The sequence below is a fragment of the Panicum hallii genome, chromosome 2, assembly GCF_002211085.1.
Source record: "Panicum hallii strain FIL2 chromosome 2, PHallii_v3.1, whole genome shotgun sequence".
Lineage (NCBI taxonomy): Eukaryota > Viridiplantae > Streptophyta > Magnoliopsida > Poales > Poaceae > Panicum > Panicum hallii.
The window spans coordinates 3106905-3130160 of record NC_038043.1 but is presented as its reverse complement, the minus strand read 5'-3'; the positions used below and the strand labels follow the sequence as shown (position 1 = coordinate 3130160).

The window sequence follows — 23256 nt, the reverse complement described above, 5'->3', positions numbered from 1 at the left end:
CCAATCAACCTCACTGCATTATGCTTAAGGATGTTTGCATTGAGTTTATGTCCTCTTCAATAATGGACGATCTAGTGGCATCCCAAGGGTTTGCAGTGAGAAAAAAAAATTGAGTTGCTACTATAGTTGTTACTTTATATGAGAACAGCACTCTAGTTCTCCCCAAGGTCAGCTCTGAAGGTAACAGTGGTTAGTTTTGCCTTTGAGTTAAGACATGGGTTGGCTCGGTGTTCCCACAAAATTACATATACAAAAGTTTCTTTTTTAATTCTCATTAACTTTTGCAGAAAAACAGTACCAAACATAATTACAGTGATTGAGGAATATAAATTGGTGAATGGCAAAACTGTCACAATTGAGATAGCTGAGCCTTAAAAAATGGAACTATATGTAGCACATAGTAGCATGTATGAAAAAAAATTCACTCTGTAAAATGCAACGAGGATGCGTCCATCTTAACTATATTAAAACACGATGCGCGCCCTACCATTTGAACAATCAAATGTCAATAACTATAAGATAATAAAGAGTGAGAATTAAACTATATACATGGTAATACGAAAACACCACATTCGGTAGCAAGAGCACATCATGAACATATTATTATAGGTGTCTATCCAGCATTTGAATCATAAATATTACAGCACATCCGAGCACCAAGCTATCCTAACCAATAGGTTTCTGTCCGGCATCTGAATAATGAATATTACAACACATCCGAGCACCAGGCTATGCTATCCATCAGCTGTCTGTCCAGCATCTTAATCATCAACATCACAGTACATCCGATTACCATGTTACATCCGAGCACCGATTTATCCTATCATTAGGTGTCTATCCGGCATTTGGAGCATCAATATTACAGCACATCCGAGCACCATAAATCTAAATGCAACAACAAGTATGCATAGCTACCAAACAACCTAGCTGGCAGCTTTGAATACTAACTGACCATGCTACACAGTTTGCGTGCGGAGGTCGATGCGGACTCTAGATCCCATGCATCGGACTCTTCTTGCCGGAGACGAAGGGCAAACAAAAGCCGGCCGCAACAGGTAGAGACAAAATCAATATGAGCTTGACTTCTCACGCATCCATGCTTGGGCTGCAAAAGGAAAATAATTTAATGTCTAGCATGTGTCATGGAGATGGGACAATGGTTTCTAAAAAGAGGATGGCAGGATGCTAATTAAAAAAGAGCAACAAAATAGTAACATTGCATATCAAAGGAGGGCAAACAAAAAAAATACATGGCTGTGCTGGTACAAGCAAGCTAATCATGGGCAAACAATCATCTTAGGCTGTAATGGTATCTACTATGTTCAGGTCCATGTAGGGTAGCATGATTCTATTACTTATGACAAGAATATTTAGGAGTGGACCTAGTGAGGTGGAGCTGATGGTAGGTTAAGATCTTAACCTGAGTTGAATCATGTAGCCAATGCAGGTATTTTCTCAGCTAATGAAAGTATTATTCAGATTATGTTCTGAGGTAATCATGCAGCTTGAATGATTTTACCCCTCAAATCTTTTCACAGTTCACATATAAGATAAGGTAATAAATACTCAGAAGCTAGGTTGTATCACTTTGCACTGGTATAAACCAAACCTATTTAAAAGTAGAAATGCCACAAAAATCTCTATTGCAAGAGTTCTATACTACTCTGATCTGTCACATGCAGTAGCTTGATGAAAGTAGCTAAATAGCTGTTCTGATCAGAGGTGGCTGCACCACTGTCACTGCCACCACTGCCATCTGCAGCTTCTTCACCGGTAAATAGCTTCTTAGCAACCTTCTTGTTAGGGGATGGACGGGACCTAGAAGTACATATTTGAGTTTTATGTTGAATAACCAATGGCAGAAGTAGAAAACAGGGGTTGCTAGTGGGGATAACCTTTTCTTTGTAGTGCTTTTCCGTGTCTTTGTAGAGGAATTACCAGGTGCATCTACAGCAGCAGCCAAGGTCTTGTCCTGTGTCAAAATATACCAAAATTAGGAAGCAAGGCTGCTGAAGCGAACAACATCATCCACTTGCTACATTTCAATCTACATAAGTGTGGGGATGCAGCTGTAATAACAGTAAAGAGTTAATTACCTGATCATGAGCATTGTTCCTTTTACTCTGTGGAGTGTCCGCTGGACCAGAACCACCCAATGCTGTTTTGGTTGGTGTGGTGCTTGAGGCAAGGCTAGCTTCAGGAGCAGCAGGCAAAGAGGATACAGTCAAGGTATTACCAGTGTTCTGCAAGCTGGTGCCTGCACCTCCTGAGAACATGATAGATGATGTCTGGGATGCTCCTGATGTTGCTGGCACGACAGCACCACCATCATTCACCTCTCCCACTACTGCATTAACTTGAAAGGTGATATTGTCCGAGTCTGTTGTGCTATCTGTAAAACTAACACTCCATGTGAAAGTCCTTTCAAGAAGCCTTGTAAGTTCATCTAGGATAAAACCAGCTGGGTTATCAGCAACAAGGGTATCAGCTGTTTTTTTGACAAACCGCTGAGCTTGACGCCCAGAGACAATGAAATCAGTGTCACCCGTCTCGTCTCCAGCAAGTATGGATAACTTGAACCTACAAAGTTAGAATTATTAGAAAATAGCCTGAACACATGCTAAATAAGGAGTGAACATGCTAAATAAGGAGCGGACAGTGACAGTCACAAACTGACCTTTGAGATGGCACTCCAATGGCACCACATTTAGAATTAGGGCACTTGTATGAATCACCATGATGCTTAGCTGTTTTCATACATTTCTTGCACGCATTGTACCACCATGAACTGTCAATTTTCGTTACTGTAACTGTAACCAAGAATCCATTTTTCTGCACAAGAGAAACTATAAGCAACCATGCTATGATAAGAGGCACACCACATATGAAATTCTGTAGTAACAATAGTACCTGGCATTCAAACGGATTGAGGTTCAAGATTTCAGACACCTTCTCTTCAGCAGGCTTTTTCTGTTGAGAGGAGCCTGCACTATCAACCCAGGTAATTGGCTCATGGACGGCCTCAGCACGTACTGCCCAGGAAAGTGAGGAGAAGACCCTTTGTTAGAAATAATAAAAATATCCTTAAAGGTAAAGCACATGCAGGAAGCCAATGCTTAGATGAATTTGTTACCTGGCCATAAGCCTTTTTGCCTCGGGGACTTCAGGGTTTATGTACCACTTGCACGATGAACCGCCAGAGAGTGACATACCTCCAAAGCTTTTCACAAGAGTACCAACAAAGATCACTATCTGTGGATAAGCCTGCCCATCCCTATGGATGTCCTCGGCTGGGAATGAAGTTGCCCGCTCTGACCAAAGCACGACATCCAGCATAGCATTGCTGTTATACCAGGAAAACCAGATGTTAGTGTGCAGTATAGCGTACAATCATAGGGATAGAAGGCACGATGAACAACAACAATATATATCTAACCATGGGAGGCGTACAGTGATAGCTCTCCTTGCGCTTTCATCCTGCCTCATGGTTGTTCGTATTGCCCCAACATTTGAGATAGCAGTTATCACTCCAATGACATCTATTTTAAGAAATAACAATGCATAAGCTATTGTCATAGACAGTAAGTTTAAAGCACACTCATAAGACAGTAAGAATGTTCCTCACCTGTAAAGAGCACTCTGCTGTCTAGACGTGCCTGTAACTGCTCCATGGAAGCAAGGGAGTAGGCATAGACTGGGAAAGCAGGGGGGACATTAACCACTTCTTCAAACTTTGTCCATTTTGAAAAGATAAGCATCAGATCATTTTCAACTGGTTTGTAGTAGTCATTGGAGTTCTTGACTCGAAAATAGAAGACATAAATATTTCCTTCCTTTATGCACTGTTTGAACCGCTCACTGGCACCAGGATAGATCTGGACATGGATGGTGTTACTCTGTCCAAATGAATAAAACCATAGCTAATAAGCTCAATTTGAAAGGCAGTATGCATCCATCAACCCAGCAAAGTAAAATTGAAATTGGGCTTTCCTACCTCTTCATCAGTAAGAACCATATCAGTGTGCAGCAACTTGGTTTCATCTGCAGGTTCACAAAAGTCCCAGAATCTAGAGACGCGTACGCAAATGCGATGATGGCAGTTTCCAACCATAAGGTTGGGAAGGAGCATTTCTCCCATCTGCAGATACAGGAAAGTTATCCAAGCTGTGAGAATTCAAATCAATAATCTGAACATATTAAATTTAATTGCTGTAAAAGGAATTAGCTAAGAAAGAGGTGACACCTTAGATCAAAATACACAATATATACCAAAGCAGATCAGCCAATCAACAATTAAAAGCGACAAAAGTCTCAGCAGGTAAGCACATTCAAAGCATATAAGGACATAAGAATATGTACAGCAAAAGAACCAATGGCATGGTGGGAGTGCTAAGCCGATGCCGCATCAGCGGCATCAAAAACCTCCCGGTACACCACATTTCGAGTCTGTGAGTCACATGAACCGTGTCATCGTTTTCAATCAAAATCCTAAGGCCGCTTCTAGATGTAGCTCTCGAAACCGCAACATAAAGTTGCCCATTTGTAAAGACAGGTCTTTTCAGGTAAAGTCCTACCCTTGATAGGGTCTGACCCTGGCTTTTATTTATTGTCATCGCATAGCACACTCGTACAGGAAGCTGCCTTCTTTGCAATGTGAAGGGCCATTTTGCATCTGTTGTGTTAAGAGCTGTCCTAGGTATAAAGATAGCTTCGCCAATATTTGATCCTGTTAGCACCACACATTGCAGTAGGCGCTGTCCAAGTTCGGTAACAAGCAGTCTAGTTCCATTGCAGAGGCCCATATTCTGGTTAAGGTTTCGTAAAAGCATCACTGTAGCACTCTTCTTAAGCACAAGCTTATGAGAAGGAAAATTGTTTGCTTCAATCAAGTTAAGAAACTCAGTAGGGTAGAGTATATCAAAATCTGGAATGTGTTCAGATGTTTTCGATATGGTGTCACAGCTTATGTAGTGCACACTATCATCAGGGAGCATTGAGACAACATATTCATTTATTTCATCAACCGTCACATTATTTGGGCAGACAATGGCATCCTGATAGTTCGACAACAAATTTGGGTACACCTCACGCACGAGGGCAGCAACTTTGTCACCATCGGTTAGGATTGGTAGATCGTCAGGAATGGTAACCCAGGAGGCTTCACGTTCCTCCCCCCCTCTTTTCAACAGGAGCAGTACCATCGCCAATAGCTAAGACCCACTTGCTAAACTGCTCAAGCTCATCGTGCTGGTTTCCTTCTAATGTAGGGTTCAGGAGCCGCATGTTTATATGAAGCTTTAACAGTACTACATGCTGCCATAGTTTAGAGTTCGTGATAGATGCACCAACCACAGCGGACCGTGAGCCCTTGCGCACTACGGGTAGAATCTGTCGGAAATCGCCACCAAGAACAACAGGCTTGCCTCCAAACGGAAGCATTGCATTGGCCCTCATAGTTTTGTCTAACGCCTCAAAACATCGACGGTGAGTCATCGGAGCTTCATCCCATATAATGAGTGCTGCCACTTGTAAAAGCTCAGCAAGCATGGTACCTCTTTTTACACTACATGTGGCAGTCTCAGTTATGTCGAAAGGTATTTTGAACCTAGAGTGTGCAGTTCGTCCTCTAGGTAACAACAGAGATGCTACACCAGATGATGCAACTGCATGCACTATTTTCTTTTCAGACCGTAATCTTACAATTATGGCATTCCATAAGAACGTTTTTCCAGTTCCACCATGGCCACACACAAAGAAAAAACCAGCAGATCCACTAAGGACACGTTCAGTGACAGCATCAAACACTTTTTTTTGGTCAATGTTCAACCGGGGCACCAAAGACGAAGCATGCATGGACAGCATTAAGGGTTCGGGATCGAGCTCATCATTAATTAGCCTGTTATCAGTCATGCTATAATCCTGCCCGTCCAGTTTTGGCAAGTTGTAGTTATTTATGTTGCCACCGCTATTAGCAAATAGATCTGTTAACTTTTGTACAAGCAAGTTCATCAATTGCTCGTGTGGAACAACATAATTTGGGTTTGCAAGCGCATTTCTTAGCCGTTTCTGTATGTCATCCGTGAAGTAAAGCCAGTACTTATCAAACAAAGCATGTACATCACTAACAGAACAGCAAAGCACCACAGTGACAAACAAATGACTAAGCTTCTCGGAATGTACTGTATACTCTATCGTTGAAGGTCCTCACACCAGCATAGTTGGTCGCGCCTTTAACTATCATTAAGAGCATGCGCAGATAATAAAGTTCGTTTGCGGTTGGATGAACGTAGTACATACGGCCAATCTTTTTGCAAGGCACCCTTTTTCTCCAGCATCGGTTAGAAGCATCCCAAATCCATTGTTTTGGAAAATCACAGTATGTCAGCTGCCTAGCATCGTCATGTTTCTCATTTGCATCAAACCAGGCGGTCAGCATTGTGCTTTTTGCTATTGGGCTAGAAAGAAACTCTTCTAGTTCAGCCCCAGGCTCGTACCACACATGATTCATCCCTGGAAGATGAACGCGCAATCGTTCTACCGGATGCATTCTATAGTGAATATCAAATTCAAAAGCACGCCATAGAGCTTCACAAGAAGATAGAAATCTGCCATCAATGTATTCTTGGATTTCATTGCGTGGGGCTAATTGATGTCCAGGAGATGCATTAGTTGTCTTCGCAACAACCTCAAAGTAATTTTTTTTCCCTGTCGCTCCCCTTTGTAACGTATTTAAATAGGTATTTGATCATGTTGGATTTATTACACCATTCAACATTGATGTGTGCATTGTATTTTTTTTTAGAAGGTCCATGTTATAAGGAACAACATTTCTGTTATCTAGCCTGACACCATTCTTCACAACATGCCTACCATCGTTTCTACCCCTGTAGATAGTAAAGCTAAAGTCATCTATTATCGTCTCATCTTGGAATGATTTAGGAAAGTTTTTTGAACACTTGTTATCTTTCATGCATGGGCATTTTTTATTGTCATCGCCACATGGACCGTGTATCATGAACTCATCAACCAAAGCATAACCTAGTGGGTCAATGTTTATGTCAGGGATTTCTACGCAGATAAAACCATCAATGGTAGAAGGACTAAACTCTGAGCGTGCATCAGCCACCCAGACAAGGCGGTGTATACGGGGCAGGCTACGCTTTTGGAATTCTACGGTGTAGAGAACTGCATAGGCAACAACTTAGCTGAGACACACCAACAACAAAAGCTAAAGAGCAACATGAGATGCTAGCCCATATTCTATATCTCACCTGCACGAACTGCACCAAAGGTCCTACCCTCCTTGATATCATCTATGAATTCATCAACTTTCATATGGAACACTCGCACAATCAAATCAGATCGATCACAAGGCTGCTGGCCTAGCTCATGTCGCAAAGCATCCGCAATCTGTCTCCATTTAGTGTTGCATGTAAACGTCACAAAAAGATCAGGTGGGCCGTATACTCTGCATAGGGCCACTGCATCCTGATAGTTCATCACATGATATCTTCTCCCACCAGTAAAACTGGCAGGCACAACAAATCTACCGCCAACAAAATCTGCATTAGTCAAACCTCTATCAATCGCATCGGCTATTCCCTGAACAGACTCGTATCTTAGCTCTTTTTGGTGATCAGCTATGAACTTTAGCCTAGACCCTTCGACTGTTGAGTAGAAATCAACATTCATTTGGTCACTTAGCCTGCCATAGCAAGTAAATGGGTTCGCTTCATTTAATCTATAATGCATATGAAACCTACCGAACTCAAGCATAGTGACATATTTACGGGTCAGCATCTGAATACCTAATGCCAAGATGGTAGCTACGGTCACCATAAGGGAAAAGCAACGGATACTGCAGAGCCATGTAGCATGGGTGCGAACAGGAAACGCGTTTTAGCCCATGTTCTCTATCATGCACAAGTACGTCGTAAGTGTACTGATCAGCTGAGTAGCCACCCACTATTATCGCTGCAATCTCACCACTCGTTGGTAGACTGTACTGAACATCATTCCTAGTGTTACAGCCCAACAGTCTTAATGTCACTTTTTGGTCACCCTCTCGTTCCAAACGCTCCCTAGCGTATCGGAATGCCTTCACAAGGCTGTTATGCTGCTCATTTAGCATCTCTAACAGGGATAGTGCCACCTCTGGGTCTGGCTGGTTAGCAGCAGCACCATCTGCTTCAAATATGCCTAAACGGTTTTGTGCCTCGTGTTCAGTATTGTATATATATAGCTGTGCAAATTTGGGTCGAGAGCCATTTATTTTGAAGACATAAGGAGCAGTGCCATTATTTATCATCTTATCGACCGCTGCACCTACAGAGGTGAATGCAAATAACGAATTATACGATCGAATCTGCTTAAGAAATGCACCTACAGAGGTGAATGCATCGCCACCGCTCAGCAGCACAGGGCGCCGCCGCCGACCGCCCAATCCCGTGCGCGCCTAGCCCCCTCGCCTCCTTGCCGCGGGCCCAGCTGCTCGGCAGCACGGGGCGCCGGACGCCGGCAGCCCTATCCCGCGTGCTGCCCTCGCCAGAATCGAAGGGGCGGAGGCCTACGGCTCAGCCCATCGACCGCCCCGCCCCCTCTTCTGCTGGCGGGCACCATTTGCGCCCGCGCCACCCACTGACAAGCGGGCCAGCCGCAGCACGCGGTCCCACCGGCCAGCGCCACGGGCAGCCGCACGGGCGGTCAGCAGCCGCCGCGCACAGCAGCCCACCCCACCGCCGGACAGCAGTGCACCAAAAACTCACCTAGCCACAGGATCTGACAGCGGGCCATGGCTCGAAACAAGGCCCACCGGTCAGCAGGGTGGAGCCGAGGCTGGTCGCGTGCTGCCGGACCGCCTCACCGCCGCTGGCGCCGGATGCTTCGACGCGCGTTTATGTTTGGTTGATCTCTCAAAAAAAAGCTTCGACCTTTTGCGGTTTTCTCGGTTGATCTTTGTCTTCCTCCCCGCGATCTTGATTTGGTTGCTCGCGGGAACAAAGGCAGGATAGGATGGCCGCCGCAGCCGGACCTCTGCGGCAAGGCGTCTCCTTGCGCGTCGGCGGCGGGGACCGCGAGGCGCCGGCGGCGCCGGACTGGGCGTCGCTGCACGTCGACCTGACGCAGCTCATCGCGGCGCGGGTGCTCGCCACGGGGGGTTTCGTAGACTACGTCCGCTTCCGCGCGGTCTGCCCCCACTGGCGCGCCGCCGCCGCCTCCCCGCGCGGCCGCGCCCTGCTGGACCCGCGCTTCCACCCGCGCCGCTGGATGCTCTTCCCGGAGGGCTTCGGCCGGTTCCCGGGCCACCGCGCGGACGGCGGCCACGCCCGCTTCTTCGACCTCTCCGCCGCCGGCGCCTTCGTCCGCGTCCCCCTCCCGGAGCTCAAGAACCACTGCGTCCTCGACTCCCCCGACGGCCTCCTCCTCCTGCAGCGCGACGGGGACAGCGCCGTCCGCCTGCTCCACCCCTTCACCCGCGACGTCGCCGAGTTCCCAGACATGAACTGCCTTGCCTATCAGCTGCACCAACTGGAGTACGAGCTCACCGTCGGTCCCCTGTATAATTTCAAGAACTGGTTCTACAGTACCTCGCGATACTTGCATCAAGCCCGCAAGCTTTGTGCTGCCGTCAATATCACAGCCACGGGGGCCATCACCGTGATGCTAGCGCTTCATAGCATTGGGCGTGTGGCATTTGCGACGGCTGGTGATGCTGAATGGACTATCAGCAGCTGGAAGATGAACCAACTGGACAGGGCGCTGCCGTACCAGGGAAAGCTATATGTGGTGACTTGGGAAGATGGGCTGACACATGTCTCGCTGATCGATCCGCCGCCACCAGTACCACGGTGCGAGGGAGAGGAATTACCATCTGTGTCAGCACTGCCTTCTCCAAAGACAATTGTGACATGTTCAAGCGACGAAATCCACCTACCTTCATTGGTTGAATTGGACTCAGAGATCCTGCTTGTTGGCTACAATGACAGCTCCTTTTCACATATATTGGTTCTCAAGCTTGCTGATCTTGTGTTGGGTAGGACTATGCCTGTGACAAGCATCGATAATCATGTCCTCTTTGCTGGTGCACGGAGCCTGTGTGTCTCATCCAGTTGGCTGCCTTCCATTGGTGGCTCCGTTGTATGCTTCCATGCTGGAGAGAACTATCTTGCACAATACAATCTCAGTACTGGCACCTGGTCACCGGCCTGCGATGCACATCTCATGCTTAGCCCTCCACCGCGTCCCTGTAGCCTCATACATCACATGTATACCTGTTGCGATAGGCAATTCTGGTAAGCACCTTCATTTCTGTCCACTAATTATGTTATGCTTGTCCAGAGTTTTCATTTGCGATACTGTCTCTGCTTCAGATAACAGTAGTTACTGAAGCTGCATTTTAAATGGAAGCTTAAATGGTCTATGGGTAGTGGGCTTATCCATCCCTTAGACATCTATATGATTCAGGAGACCTTAATCGTCCTTCAATTAGGAAAATCAAGGAGAGAGAAAAATCCTAGGAATCAAGGAGAGAGAAAAATCCTAGGAATCAAGGAGAGAGAAAAATCCTAGGAATGCTTTCTTTGATTGAGAAAAAAAGATAATAATTACAAAGCTTGTTTTGGTATGAACAGTTTACATTAATGAGTGTTGTTGTAGCTACAGTTTCAGTATTAGCATGAGACCTGTATTATAAATATGCATTTTAAATACAAAGGATTAACCTCCTTGATATAAATTCCTTTTGAAGCATTATAAAATGCGGGATATAATTTGGAGTAGAGTTTTTTTTCCCAAGTTCAAACTCAGCAGTTGCAAGTTACTTCCTCCTCTACAAGTTATGTACTGTTGTATTTCAATTTGTTCTAGTCACCAGTTCCTTGTGTAGCATAAATTTGAATTGTTGTCAACATGCTATTTTGAAAATTTAAGTTCTTCATTAACTCTTCTCATTCATTCTGTTAGAAACAAAGGATTGATTGTTGTGACAATTTAAGTCTTGATTCACTCTGCTCATTCATTCCATTAGGAACAAAGGTTTGATGTTTTGCTTCAAGGCAGAACCTGAATGGTGGGTGATGCGGAGCTCGAGATATGGGGTAAGCCCTGCTTTCAATTGTTTCTCTTGTAATGTAAGCAGCTGTAGCGTCATTTCTTTGCTAGGCTGCTGTTTTGCAGATAATCAGGTCGTTCTTAGATTAACATGCTTGCTAGGGGGTAGAAGCACTGCACTAATGCTTTAGTTAGATACAATTCCAAAATATATTGGCACCCGTTGCTGCTGAAAGCATTTGATTACACAGTTAACATGTTTCAGTTTAGTTGCGTGCTGTTTGGTGGTTGCTGCTGTTTTTGTAGTTAAAAATAACATTTCATTCTCAACTAGGTCTGGCAGAACCCATGTAAAAATCCCGTTACGGGTCTAATAAATGTAGAAATCCAACCATATTGGTACTAAAGTAAATAAAACTGATGAGATACAAACATAAGTATCATGTATTTTTGTTTTGCTCCAAATTGTTTGTTCTGATTTTCAGTAGAAAGATGAATGTTCTTATTGCGATCAACTGAACCTGGAGTTGATCCTCGTGATAGCTTGACAGATGGGTTGATATTGTGGCTGCTAAAGTTGTTTTTCCCCTCTTCTCAAGTAGTCATTGATACAGCAACATCCTATTGCAAATACAGAAATAGGAGAGAGATGGTACCTTCTATCTTGTTGGCTTTTCTCCATCCTCTGCGATGTGATGTGCATATCGACAGCAAAGTATAAGATGGTTGCAATAAGTGTTATCTAGGCAGTCATTACATAACCAGTTGCATCACATATTATTTTCGGTAATTTACAGCTACTAGTGTTGATGTCCTTTTTGCTTTCCCGTTTGCTAGGCCTGAAGACCCTTTTGCCGCCAAGATGGTCCATATAACTTCAGTTGCATCAAGCAGAACGATAATCCTTTTGGGCGCGTTTCTCCGGTGAATCTACTGCTCTTTATGCAGCTGCACCCCCCTGTTGTTGCTCTCTGATGAACTCACAGCAATGTCTCCTTAATTGTAACCGTGAGGCTTGAGATGTTTCTTAGTAAACCAGTGACCACTAATAGGTGGCCATCTGCTTAATCTCCCAAGATCTTTCGCAGTTCCTTTCTGTCCTTAAAGCAAATGATTTGTGGAGCTTCTGCTCTCTTGATGAAGATGATGATCACTGCGAATGTTGCGGCTTTTCTTCTTTTGGTTGTGATGACATGGCAGTTTTTCCAGATGGTGCTGATACAGTCTGATGGTTGTGATGACATGGCACCTTTTTGGGAGGCAGTTTTTCCCAGCGCTTAAATGGGCTCGGCCTGCCAATCTCAGTCTATCCCAGGCCCAGGCCCGCGAAACCTGACTCCCCAAGGGCCCAACGGGAAATCTTCTCTCTCTGCTTGCCGGCCGCCCCTCCCAGCTTCCCTCCTCCCCTCTTTCCGGCGGACCTTCCCACCCGCCGCCCCTCCCTCGGCCGCACCGCGGCGGCCGTCCTGCTCCGCCTCTTCTTCCGCCGGTACGTGATCCTATCTCGGATGCTCGGAAGGACCCATCCCCTTGTTCCGGGACCTGGTTTTTGCTCGCCGCAATCATGCGCTACGGAAGACTGACTGACTGGCGATGGGATGGCGTGCTAGAGCTAGCATAGGGCTCTGCTGTGCCTGTGCTCATGTAGATCTCGCCGGTTTGGTCCTACAGCTACCTATCGTCATCGAGGTGCTAGTCTGCGCGTAGATGGCGCGCGTGTGGTTTGTTGCTGCTGAATGCGGATAGGCGCTCCACAGTGACACCTCGTAGAATCTGAATTCCTATAATGCCCCTTCTGTGTGATTTCTGCTGATAGGCGTCGTGTTGATTCGAAGCCAATGTCGGTTTTATTTCTGGTGGGATGGAGTATCCGCGTAACAAGCAAATTGCTGTTTCGACTCATTCACATTTGTTGCAGCATTGTATAGTAGCAGTAGCAGCTTCAGGTGGGTGTCTGTGTATGTAAGAGAAGCAAGCTGTTAATTCAGCTGTATGCTCCAAACACTACCAATTACCAACCTCGCATATAAATTATAATATGTCCATTCTCCGGTAGAAGGAAACAAAATTTGAGCTGTTTATTTCTATCTTTACTGAAGGGGAGTGTTTGTCTATTTAATGCTAATCTCAGTAGCTCCTTCAGAACAAATAATTCCTCACTCCTTATCTGGATTCTCACCAGACTTGTGAATATAATCAAGATTGGCACAAATGGTTGCTGTCGGTCAAAAGTCTAAACCACCAAATTTATTCCAATATATTCATTTTATGCTTTTAGCAACATCAAGAAATATTTTAATATATTTCCATGGGGAAAATTTGAAATACAAATATGACAAACAAATGCAATGCTGTAGAATTTCAAGCCACCAACCATACCAACCTTGCAGTAGTCATATTTTTCATTTCCTGATAATACTGTTAGTCTACTCTCGTGTCAGGGCATGTCCGCATATGACTAGAAAAGGCATAGTGACATCTTTGCACTCCGCATATTTTTACTTAAGCTGTGTTATAAATTGCAATCTTACCTACCTGTGGCGAAGCAAGAAATGTCCTATGTGGGCATAGCTTGTAGCTCTGAATGCTACCCACAGTATGCCTCTTCTTTGTGGAAGGACTTAATCCATACAGCTGGATGGTTATAATTGGATGCAATCCTAAGAATTCTTTAACATGCTATTTCAAAGTTTCAAAATGAGCCCATGGTTTTTAATTGTAATGATCACGTAATATTATTGAAGCAATATGTAGTATAGATGTTGCCGTGCCAAGAAGTTTTGTGGTAGTGAGCAGCAATGATGTATACTTAGAATGGTCCTCCTAGCATTTTTATAGGATATCTTGGTTTTGTTAAAGAAAAAAAGTCATGCTTTTGTGGAGTCAAACACAGAAAAAAAAAACCTAATGGTAGAGTCGCAAAAAAGGGCAAAACTTTCTCTCATTTCTATCAGTGTAAATAAATCGAATTGCTTTGCATGGACTGGAGATGTCATGTTACACTATTAATATGTTTTCTTGCCTGTTTTTCCGTAACTGACAAACTACAGCATTGCTTGACATAATGTATCAGCTAATCCATCACAGTTTCTCAGGTTAGCATCTGACAGCCATGGCGAAGCACCATCCTGACCTGATCATGTGCCGCAAGCAGCCCGGCATCGCCATCGGGCGGCTGTGCGAGAAGTGCGACGGCAAGTGTGTCATCTGTGACTCATACGTGCGGCCATGCACGCTGGTCCGTGTCTGCGATGAGTGCAACTACGGGTCGTTCCAAGGGCGTTGCGTCATCTGCGGTGGCGTGGGCATCTCGGACGCCTACTACTGCAAGGAGTGCACGCAGCAGGAGAAGGACAGGGACGGGTGCCCCAAGATCGTCAACCTCGGTAGCGCCAAGACTGATCTGTTCTACGAGCGCAAGAAGTATGGGTTTAAGAAGAGGTGATGGGAGAAGCTGTTGCTTTCAGTTTCGCTTGGCCTCTTGATCAGTTGTATTCGTCGATACCGGGAGTAGGATGTAGTGGCAATGGTTTGCTTTTCACATTATGTTAATGGTGATGGATGGTGCCTTGCAATGTGAACTGAGATGTGCCTTTTCTGTCCCGTAATTTGCATCTGATTTTGGCTAACTGATGTAAGATTAGCGACTTGCAGTTGAGCATGCCTGATGTGCCTGACACAGTGTTATCTATCAGCTGGGCAAACTGATTAGTGAATGAGAATATGGGCCCAGAATGTTACCATGTTTATATGTCCAGAAACTGTAGCGAGAAGGAAGTTTGGCAGTCAGGAATGACACATTATCGCCTTTTAGATATTATGAAATCACCATTATTGAAATAAACACCTGAGCAGATGCACAGGTCTTGTTGTTCATGGATTCCCTCCCTGTTGCAGGAAATGGGGAGACTGGGGTCTTCATCCTAACCCCAGTTTCTCAAATGTATAAGGCAAATCCGAAGGTACAACTGAAGGTCTGCAATAAGTTTGCTTGGATAGCAATTTCTGGGATTTAGTGCTGATGTGTGGTTTTGGTTTTGTTTATTCTGACAATGTAATACAATGTTTGTCGTTCTGTAAACGAGGCGGCACATCTTATTGCAAAATGTTCAGACTGCATTTGATTCAGTTAGCCATTGCAAAGGTTTTAGAGGGAATGCAATCCAAGCTGTCAGTTTCAAATGGACTTTGGACTTGTATGGTTATCTTTGCTGTGATGTGATGTCCATACAAGTCTTTGATTTGGATGCAGCCACTGGAGCCATTCTAAAAAGGGAGATGCTGCCGTCCTACGTGGCAGCCAAAATGTATTTTTGTTGTCAAAAGAAATATCAAGAAAAAAATACTTGGGAAGAAAAAGCTCTGGCCTTCCAAGTCACCACCAACCCAACCTCTGACGATCACCATCGCCGCCACCACTCCCTCCACCACCAACTCCCCATCGCCTCGTCGCCTCCTCCTAACTCCCCAGTCTCAATCGCCTCGCCGCCGCCTCCTCCTCCCCCATACTCCTCACTTCACCTCAAACCTCCGAGCTCCAGCGCCTCCCACCACCACCCACACGCGCCGACCCCATGGCCGCCACCGCCATCTCCGTCCGCCTCCACCCGGCCGCCGCGCGCCACCTGACCGCCGCGCGCCGCGCCCGCCTCGGCGTCGTCCGCGCGCTGTCCGCGCCGGCGGCGGCGGCGCTGACGCAGGACGACCTCAAGCGCCTGGCGGCGGTGCGCGCGGTGGAGTCGGTGCAGAGCGGGATGGTGCTTGGGCTCGGGACGGGGTCCACGGCCGCCTTCGCCGTCGCCGAGATCGGCGCGCTCCTCGCCTCCGGCAAGCTCGAGAAGATCGTCGGCGTGCCCACCTCCAAGCGCACCTTCGAGCAGGCGCAGTCGCTCGCCATCCCGCTCTCCACGCTCGACGACCACCCGCACATCGACCTCGCCATCGACGGCGCCGACGAGGTCCGCCTCATTCTTGCTTCTTTTTCGTTGCGTGTGTATAAGCCAATCAAATCATTCGATGATTCCTTGGAAATCTTTGCACAAAATCAATCATCTGCTTGCAATTGGTAGTAGCGCCTGGCGAGCTAGAGTAGCTGTCCTGTAAAATTTGGACATGGAAAGTTTGACTTTTGCACATTCTTCCTGTTGCTGTTACTGCATGAAAGAGAGCCCGTCTGTTATGTCATCTTAATGGTGCTATTCGTTGGGGAGGAAAACGGGCCTTTTCATCTCTATCTAGGTACCTTTGCCCTCAGTTAAAAGATGGAAGTAGTGATGATTCTTGGTGGCTTTGGGAATGGTCAAAAGTAAAAAGGATTATAGGATTTTGGCTCGTGAACTTGCTGGCAACTGATGAGGTCTCATTTTAGATATTGTCGTAGACTTTGTATTCTAGCTTATCTGTGAGTTAAGCGATTGCTCACTCCAAGGAGAAGAGCTATCATGCCTCCCCTCCCCCCCACCACAGAACAAACCATTGCAATCTGAATTTCTTCCGCCTGCTCTGCCATTTTGAATTTTTGCTATATGTAAAAATTAAAAATGGTAAATAGCAGCTTTAATGGGGTGTTTGGGTGAGTGGCATTTTTGTTGGAAAGTATTGTACTTACTCCAACTTTGAACTGCATCCATAGACCCATATCATCCAATGAAATATCATCAATCCAAACACGCCCTTTTGGTCAATATTGTCCCAACTTTATGTAACTCTTCTCCATGCGTTGTACTGATATTTGGGCTTTTTGTTCCTGTTGCATTCAAAACTGCAATGTTTTAGCTAATTAACTTGAATTCTTTTTAAAACAGGTTGACCCAGACCTTAACCTTGTGAAAGGGCGGGGTGGTGCCCTTCTCCGTGAGAAGATGGTTGAGGCTGCATCAGACAAGTTTATTGTTATTGTTGACGAGACAAAACTTGTTGATGGATTAGGAGGAAGTGGTCTAGCCATGCCAGTGGAGGTTGTGCAGTTCTGCTGGAAGTACAACCTAGTAAGATTGCAGGAACTGTTTAAGGAGGAAGGAGTCGAGGCAAAGCTAAGATTGGAAGGTGACAAGCCCTATGTTACTGACAACTCAAACTACATTGTCGATTTGTACTTCAAGACGCCAATCAAGGATGCATTGGCAGCAGGGATGGAGATTGCAGCTTTGGAAGGAGTTGTTGACCATGGGTTGTTCTTGAACATGGCGAGTTCAGTGATCATTGCTGGATCAGACGGTGTCAGTGTCAAAACAAAGTGAGTTTTTGGGTTACTTGTTGGTGTTGAATTTACGGTTCTTCTTTTTGTTGTGTAAGCTATTGGTGTAAAAGAAGTCAATAACATGCTTCAATAAGCGAACACGTGTGTAGAGCGATGATTGGGCTGCCGATGGGCAACCAACCGGTTGGGGGTTCGAGCCCCCGGTCTCGCATATTGCAGGAGCGCATATTTGCGTGGTGGAACGGATGTGTCCAGTTGTGGCCATCCTTGTCTGTCGGACGCTGCATAAAAAAGATCCCCCTCGCTAGCAGTGCTAGGATTCGGGTCAAGTTTTTTTCTAACATGCTTCAATAAATATGTTTCCCCAATGGTCCACTGGTTCACATCCCCGTGTTTAGGTTGTATTCTTGAAGATTGTCTGTTGTGGTAATGTGGGATAGAAGCCATTTTTCTGGGTTGTAATTTCTGTTGGACTATATGAGTAATATTTCAGTGATCCTGATATGTTCTCCTGCAATAGGGACCTGTCAGACTAATCATCTTTGACATCCTGTGCACTACTAAATTATGAAAAAACTTGGGTCCTTTATGCATATATGTAAACCAGTGTACGAATTGATCATTGAAATTTGACTATGAAATGATCATTTGACACAATTTTCTCGTAATGACTGGAAAATTGAGATGCTGTTATTAGTGAAAACCATTGAAATAAGATGCCAAACTTGCCTCTTGAAATGCTGTAGTTGGTAAATAAAGTGAGCATGAATGTTGCACGAGATGTTTGTGTATGCTAGGTGCTAGACAGTTAGCTGATGAAACTAGAGCTGAACGTGCTGTATATGTGTCACTTAAAGCAAATTAGTTCTTGTCTCCATATTATGTTGTTTGGAACAGAAATTCGACATCAGTCTCCTGTCCTTTTTGTGAAACTTGAGTTGTGAAAGGATCAATAGTCATGCTTGATTTCGACAATGAGACGTTCAGGCACAGAGAGAGGATATTCAGAGTTGCAGCAAGGATATTCTGATGTTTCTGCTGTGACTAGTGGCAGAACGAGAAACAAAAAACTGTCAAATGCATGTTGAGCCCAGGAAACACAAGTAGACAGGCTATTATATGACATGCTCTCCAATCTCACACCAGCAGTTGCTTATAGTACAAGGACATGCTCAGAGCTTTGGTGTGGTTGTGAAAAGCTGTATGGTTTAAGTTTGGAGAAGAAATGTTAATTGTTTAGCTATGGGTCGTGCAGAACAGGATGAGGTAACTCTGACACAATTTTTAAATACAAGATACAATAGTGTAAGAACAGAACTGAAGAATACAATGACGTCAGGGAAAAAAATACAAAATACTATGACAATGAACAATGTCACGCCATACCATAGAGATGGCTCTCCCTCTCCAGATGTCAACTTGCTGGCCCACACAGTTTTGGGAATTGGGGTACAATGTCACAGGCATCTAAGCCTCAAAGGTATTTTCATCTGCCTGATAAATTCATCTAATATGTTATTAGAGGTCAATTAAAGAGTGTCGTCGAACATATGTAGTGCTCGATAAGGACCAGTTCAGGGTGAAAGCACACACATAAAAAAACTGAAACTGTACAGGGTGGCCTGAAGCCTGTCAAGGTTCAAAGTTGTTGCAGGTTTAGCCTTGCACTTGCAGGCCTCTGGTTAGAATCCAACTTCTTTCAAACTCCTGGACAACCATATGGCTGTCTCTCTTGGAGATGCTGTACCGGGTCCGAAAGGCTTCAGCAAGATCCCAAGCTCCTCAATTCTCTCCTGCTGCAGCAGCTGTGCACTGAACTCAAGCAGGCCCTCCAGAGCTTCAGCTCTCTGCTGGTAAGACCTCGTGTCGAACCTCTTCTGCCTCCAATCTGATGAGCTTCTGGGTGAATTGTCAGCACCAAGAAGGTCGATGTCAGGAGAGTCAGAGTAGTTTTCGCTGTCGCTTCGGAGCACTTGGAAAGTGCACTTGTCCTTGGTGATAGACTGGTCGATGGTAGATGGTGGTGTCAGCTTCGTGATGCGATGTAATGGGTTTTCAAAGGATGACAGTGGAAATTCAGCTATTCTGTCGATTCGAGGAGAGTTTACTGAAACATCAGGAGATTTCAATCTGGTGATAATGTTGGTGGCCTGCCGCTTTTCAGGAGTTTTGACCGCAAGCATGGGTAGTGATTCTCGTCGTGTAACTTGACCCGTTTGGTCTGGTGAAGGCCTTGACGGTGGAGGCTGCTGGTATCAGAAGTCCAAACAACAGAAGGTCAGAATTCAAAAGTTAGATGAATAATATTTTCTTCAGCTATGCAAAATACTTCAAAGTTAACAAGCTGTTAATACAAAAAATCCTGCTGGTATCAAAAGTCGAAACAACAGAAGGTCGGAATTGAAATCTTAAGTAATATTTTGTTCACCTATTCAAAATAATTCGAAGTTAACAAGCTATTATTAAAAAAAAATCTTCAGACATGCACCTAAAGATAAAAAGTAAGTAACCCATCAGCAAAATATAGTTTTAGTCAGTTTCGTTTGAGAAACTAATGTTTGGTTTTGTAAAATATGCATTTTCTGAATTGTAGGTTGGTGCCTTAAAGGTGTCTAGTGGCTAGGGACTGGTAATATCAACAATCGGTCAACATACGAATGGATGTTGAGGCTACCAACAACGTGTTTAACATTTCAAATGGTCAGATACTTCATACCTCCTTGTGAGTAGTTCTAGCATGAAATGTCTTTGAAGGTTCTAGTCGTCTTCTAGGTGTTGATGATGACCTTCTTGGAGTAGGAGCAGGAGGCCTTGTAGCTTTTGAATGCTTCTCATGTATCACTTCATCAACAACATTCTTGGTAACTTGGATTGACAATCCCTCCATTTGTTCACTCAGCAATTCTGGACAATCCTTCCCAGTTCTGGTAGAACTAGGAGGACCATGTGTATCGGTCTCTTGGTCAAGTTTTACTGCCCTCTCTAGTTTAAATGAATGGCTCTTTCTGTAATTGAGTTTGCAATTGTCTTCAGCATTGGAAAGCGCTGCCTTTTTTGCGTCGTGTTTGTTAGCAGAGAACAAATTGCGAGGAAGAGTTGACTTCAATTGGAGATCGAACACGTAGGGCTGAAGGTGCGGATGCTTAAGCAGTTCTGCAGCCTGAAACAAAGGAAACATGATGCATGGATAAGTTCAGAACTCAGGGTGAGGTGCAAGTTGCAGTGATGGGGTGATGGTGAACCAACACATACACTTGGTCTGTGATCTGGACTTTTGCGTAACATGCTTTTGACGAGTCCCCTACTGTATGACCACAATAAAGATTTTATGAATATTTCGTATTAAAGCCAAAAAGATACTATATCCTGGATTGTCATAACGATTTCACCAGGACTGTATGTAAGTTGTACAGGGGGAGGACTTACAATGCACCAGAGTACATAGTTGGTAGAGGAGCTAAAACAGACTTGTTAATTTTGTTTATCAGCGCTTGCATATCCTGTAAGAGTTGAAAATCACCAATGAAGATACAGCTTACTGTAAAATTAGTTTTCATGAAAACTATGAGATGCTACTCACAAATGCTTTAAATGCAGGCCTTAAAGCAGCCATCTCATAGATGCAGCAGCCTTGAGAATGGAGATTGCAGGAGTTTAGCCAAGATAACAGAAACTCAATGTTCAGAAGAATAGATAGAACTGAATATTGTTTGTATAGAACCTTACCGAGGGACCATATATCAGACTTGGAACCATATGGAATGTCAGCAAGAAGTTCAGGGCACATGTAACTTGGAGTTCCCACAACCTTCAGAGCAGCACATAACCAGAATGAGAAGCAACACTGGCAGAAAAACGCATCAAAAATCTAATAGTTGAGCAAGTAAACTCACCGAACAAGCTAAATCGTCAGAAGTCAATACTTTAGCAAGACCAAAATCGCCTGTTTCAGACCACATGTTCAGAACAGAGGTTATTATGTTACCATCATTTATTTGAAAAACTTTGTAATACATGGTACTTTCTGATAACATACATGACAATAGGATTCTTACCAAGCCGTATGTTTTGGTCCTTTGTGAGAAATATATTTGAGCACTGAAACAGTTACAAGGTATGATGAGTATCACTCATGCAGCATGAGTCCATTGCAAGGATAAAATTAAGGTTATGAATCTAACAACCTTGACATCGCGATGAAGGATATGATTGACATGCAAGTAATCAAGTGCCATCAGGAGCTGCACAAGCCACATACAAAGCCTCTGCATTCAGAAGAAAAAAAAATGAACACAACAAAGGTGCAAATCTCAGTAAGCAGAATGTGTGGATATAGAACAGCCATGTCACAGAATTCAGAATACTTAACCACCTCTTCTGAGAAATGGTTGCTCTTAGCCTTCTTAATGGCATCTGACCTGCACAAACAGAAAAAATCAAAAAGATCAGAATTTTCATACATATTCCAGGTACAGATTGGAATAAATTTCCACAACCAAACATACATGTCCCCTCCCTCGCAGTAACCGATGACAATACACACGTAGCAACCCTGATAACAACAAAAATCATTCCTTTTCAAGCAATTATGGGCATATACGTCCTTCATCAGGACCATTGAAACATCAAGGAAAGGAACAAGACCGGAGATTGCCCTTAGGATGCTGCAACTGTCCACAGCAAGCATAGGGGACCATGCTCACCTTCTCTACCCATGCCTCTTTGTACTCCACAATGTAAGGGTTCCTTACTTTTGCAATGAGCTCCATCTGTATGAAAATTCAACAAGCTGGTGAGTTTACACATGATTAGTGTAGGTTTATGCATGTACTAGCACAAGATCATGACAAAAACAGAACAAACTCTGTTTGGAGAGCAGTCAAGAATGCCCTACAAGGGAACAAAGACGTTTGACCCGTTCAAGAGCTCAAACTCTCTCCCTTTTACAAAAATTTTCCATCCATTTGCGTTCGGAGTCAAATTCAAAACTGTTCATCAGAATTGGGACCACAAGGAATGTTGCTGAACCATGAAGAGTGCTTCAAGAAGGTACTATATGTCCAGTTCAGCATGAAAATTCAAACCTCTTCTTTTTTTTTCACAAGTAAGCTAATTGGTAATTGCATAGCTAACCAATTTGAAATTTATGACGCCACAGGGCACAATGGGACGAGGGTGTAGGCAAACCTCCTGGTGTGCTGATCGGCGGCTCCGGTTGGTCTGGCGGGCGAGGCGGATCTTCTTCAAGACATACCTGAAATGAAATGAAATGGGCCAGGTTTCAGAGGAGTGGCACCATGGAAGGAAGAATCATGCATATCAACCTAGAGAATTCACAGGACAGTGTCGCCATCTGCCGGCCGCCAGCCTCACCTCTTCTTCTCAGCTTTGTGCCTCACCAGGAGCGCAGACCCGAATGAACCTTTCCCAATCTGCTCTAGCACCTCGTACTGCTCCATTCCTGTGGCACTCCTGGTTCAGGAATCACCTGCAGAGCAGAGGGTGCTTTTGAAGAGGAATCGCCAGAATCAAGAACCGCTTCAAATTTGGGGAGTGCGATTCTGAACAGCTCAAGAACCTACGGAGCTCCCAATCTGAAACAACATGGAGAGATCGAGCGTATGAAAAAGGAAAAATCTGGGAACGAAGCAAGAACTGATCGCATGGAGGATTGAAACAGCAATGGATCAGCTTGATGGCAAACGAGTCTGCTCTTGCTAAATGCGAACCAAGATCGACGCTTAAAGCGGAGGAAAGAGAATGGGTTCCTTACCTTACCTCGTCGGCTAGCTAATGGATGAAGGGCACCTGGCTCCTGTTCTTCGTCCTCACTGCCCGGCTCCCATTTTTAGAGCGAGAAAGTATGGCTGATGGAGTGCACGGGAGAAAGAAAGAGGGAGGGAGGGTTGACATGCCGACAACGAAATGGAGGGCTGGCTGTGCCTGCGAGAGGCTTTCAAAGTTTTCAAAGTGTTTTTCAAAAAAAAAAGTTTTCAAAGTGCAGAGGG

General features: G+C 44.7%; 4 protein-coding genes across 9 annotated transcripts; 3 read left to right on the top strand and 1 right to left on the bottom strand.

Moving 5' to 3' along the window:
- Positions 1-8947: 8947 nt before the first annotated feature.
- LOC112879595 lies at positions 8948-12227 on the top strand. The gene is made up of 3 exons (XM_025943933.1): positions 8948-10292; positions 11027-11096; positions 11887-12227. The coding sequence occupies exons 1-3, from the start codon at positions 9013-9015 to the stop codon at positions 11890-11892; spliced, it is 1356 nt and encodes a 451-aa protein (XP_025799718.1). The 5' UTR covers positions 8948-9012; the 3' UTR covers positions 11893-12227.
- A 166-nt stretch (positions 12228-12393) lies between these two features.
- LOC112879596 (PHD finger-like domain-containing protein 5B) lies at positions 12394-14800 on the top strand. 2 transcript variants are annotated; one of them, XM_025943934.1, is made up of 2 exons: positions 12394-12538; positions 14145-14800. In XM_025943934.1, the coding sequence occupies exon 2, from the start codon at positions 14162-14164 to the stop codon at positions 14492-14494; it is 333 nt and encodes a 110-aa protein (XP_025799719.1). In that variant the 5' UTR covers positions 12394-12538; positions 14145-14161; the 3' UTR covers positions 14495-14800. The 2 variants fall into 2 exon arrangements, with proteins under 2 accessions (XP_025799719.1, XP_025799720.1); XM_025943935.1 differs by having other exon boundaries at positions 12404-12538; positions 14137-14800.
- Positions 14801-15466: 666 nt separating this feature from the next.
- Positions 15467-17787, top strand: LOC112880438 (probable ribose-5-phosphate isomerase 3, chloroplastic). The gene is made up of 2 exons (XM_025945069.1): positions 15467-16007; positions 16854-17787. The coding sequence occupies exons 1-2, from the start codon at positions 15624-15626 to the stop codon at positions 17286-17288; spliced, it is 819 nt and encodes a 272-aa protein (XP_025800854.1). The 5' UTR covers positions 15467-15623; the 3' UTR covers positions 17289-17787.
- An 834-nt stretch (positions 17788-18621) lies between these two features.
- Positions 18622-23256, bottom strand: LOC112880437 (serine/threonine-protein kinase Nek3-like). Of its 5 annotated transcripts, none has more exons than XM_025945068.1 (15): positions 23022-23255; positions 22622-22842; positions 22436-22502; positions 21952-22017; positions 21754-21800; positions 21621-21666; positions 21433-21513; positions 21304-21346; positions 21142-21191; positions 20975-21056; positions 20829-20878; positions 20675-20748; positions 20501-20552; positions 19965-20408; positions 18622-19494 (listed from the first exon to the last, which is right to left on the bottom strand). In XM_025945068.1, the coding sequence occupies exons 2-15, from the start codon at positions 22705-22707 to the stop codon at positions 18931-18933; spliced, it is 1752 nt and encodes a 583-aa protein (XP_025800853.1). In that variant the 5' UTR covers positions 22708-22842; positions 23022-23255; the 3' UTR covers positions 18622-18930. The 5 variants fall into 5 exon arrangements, with proteins under 5 accessions (XP_025800853.1, XP_025800852.1, XP_025800849.1 ...); XM_025945067.1 differs by having other exon boundaries at positions 18622-19497; positions 23022-23247; XM_025945064.1 differs by having other exon boundaries at positions 18622-19497; positions 20829-21056; positions 23022-23256.

Bases quoted from the DNA above. Each gene is read 5' to 3' on its own strand.
- LOC112879595 (XM_025943933.1), top strand. From the start codon at position 9,013: ATGGCCGCCGCAGCCGGACCTCTGCGGCAAGGCGTCTCCTTGCGCGTC. The intron at 10,293-11,026 runs GTAAGCACCTTC...TCATTCCATTAG, and splicing joins TGTTGCGATAGGCAATTCTG to GAACAAAGGTTTGATGTTTT.
- LOC112879596 (XM_025943934.1), top strand. From the start codon at position 14,162: ATGGCGAAGCACCATCCTGACCTGATCATGTGCCGCAAGCAGCCCGGC.
- LOC112880438 (XM_025945069.1), top strand. From the start codon at position 15,624: ATGGCCGCCACCGCCATCTCCGTCCGCCTCCACCCGGCCGCCGCGCGC. The intron at 16,008-16,853 runs GTCCGCCTCATT...TTTTTAAAACAG, and splicing joins CCATCGACGGCGCCGACGAG to GTTGACCCAGACCTTAACCT.
- LOC112880437 (XM_025945064.1), bottom strand. From the start codon at position 22,707: ATGGAGCAGTACGAGGTGCTAGAGCAGATTGGGAAAGGTTCATTCGGG. The intron at 21,667-21,753 runs GTATGTTTGGTT...CTGTTTGTGCAG, and splicing joins TACTGCGAGGGAGGGGACAT to GTCAGATGCCATTAAGAAGG. The intron at 19,498-19,964 runs GTATGAAGTATC...TTCTGATACCAG, and splicing joins CTAGAACTACTCACAAGGAG to CAGCCTCCACCGTCAAGGCC.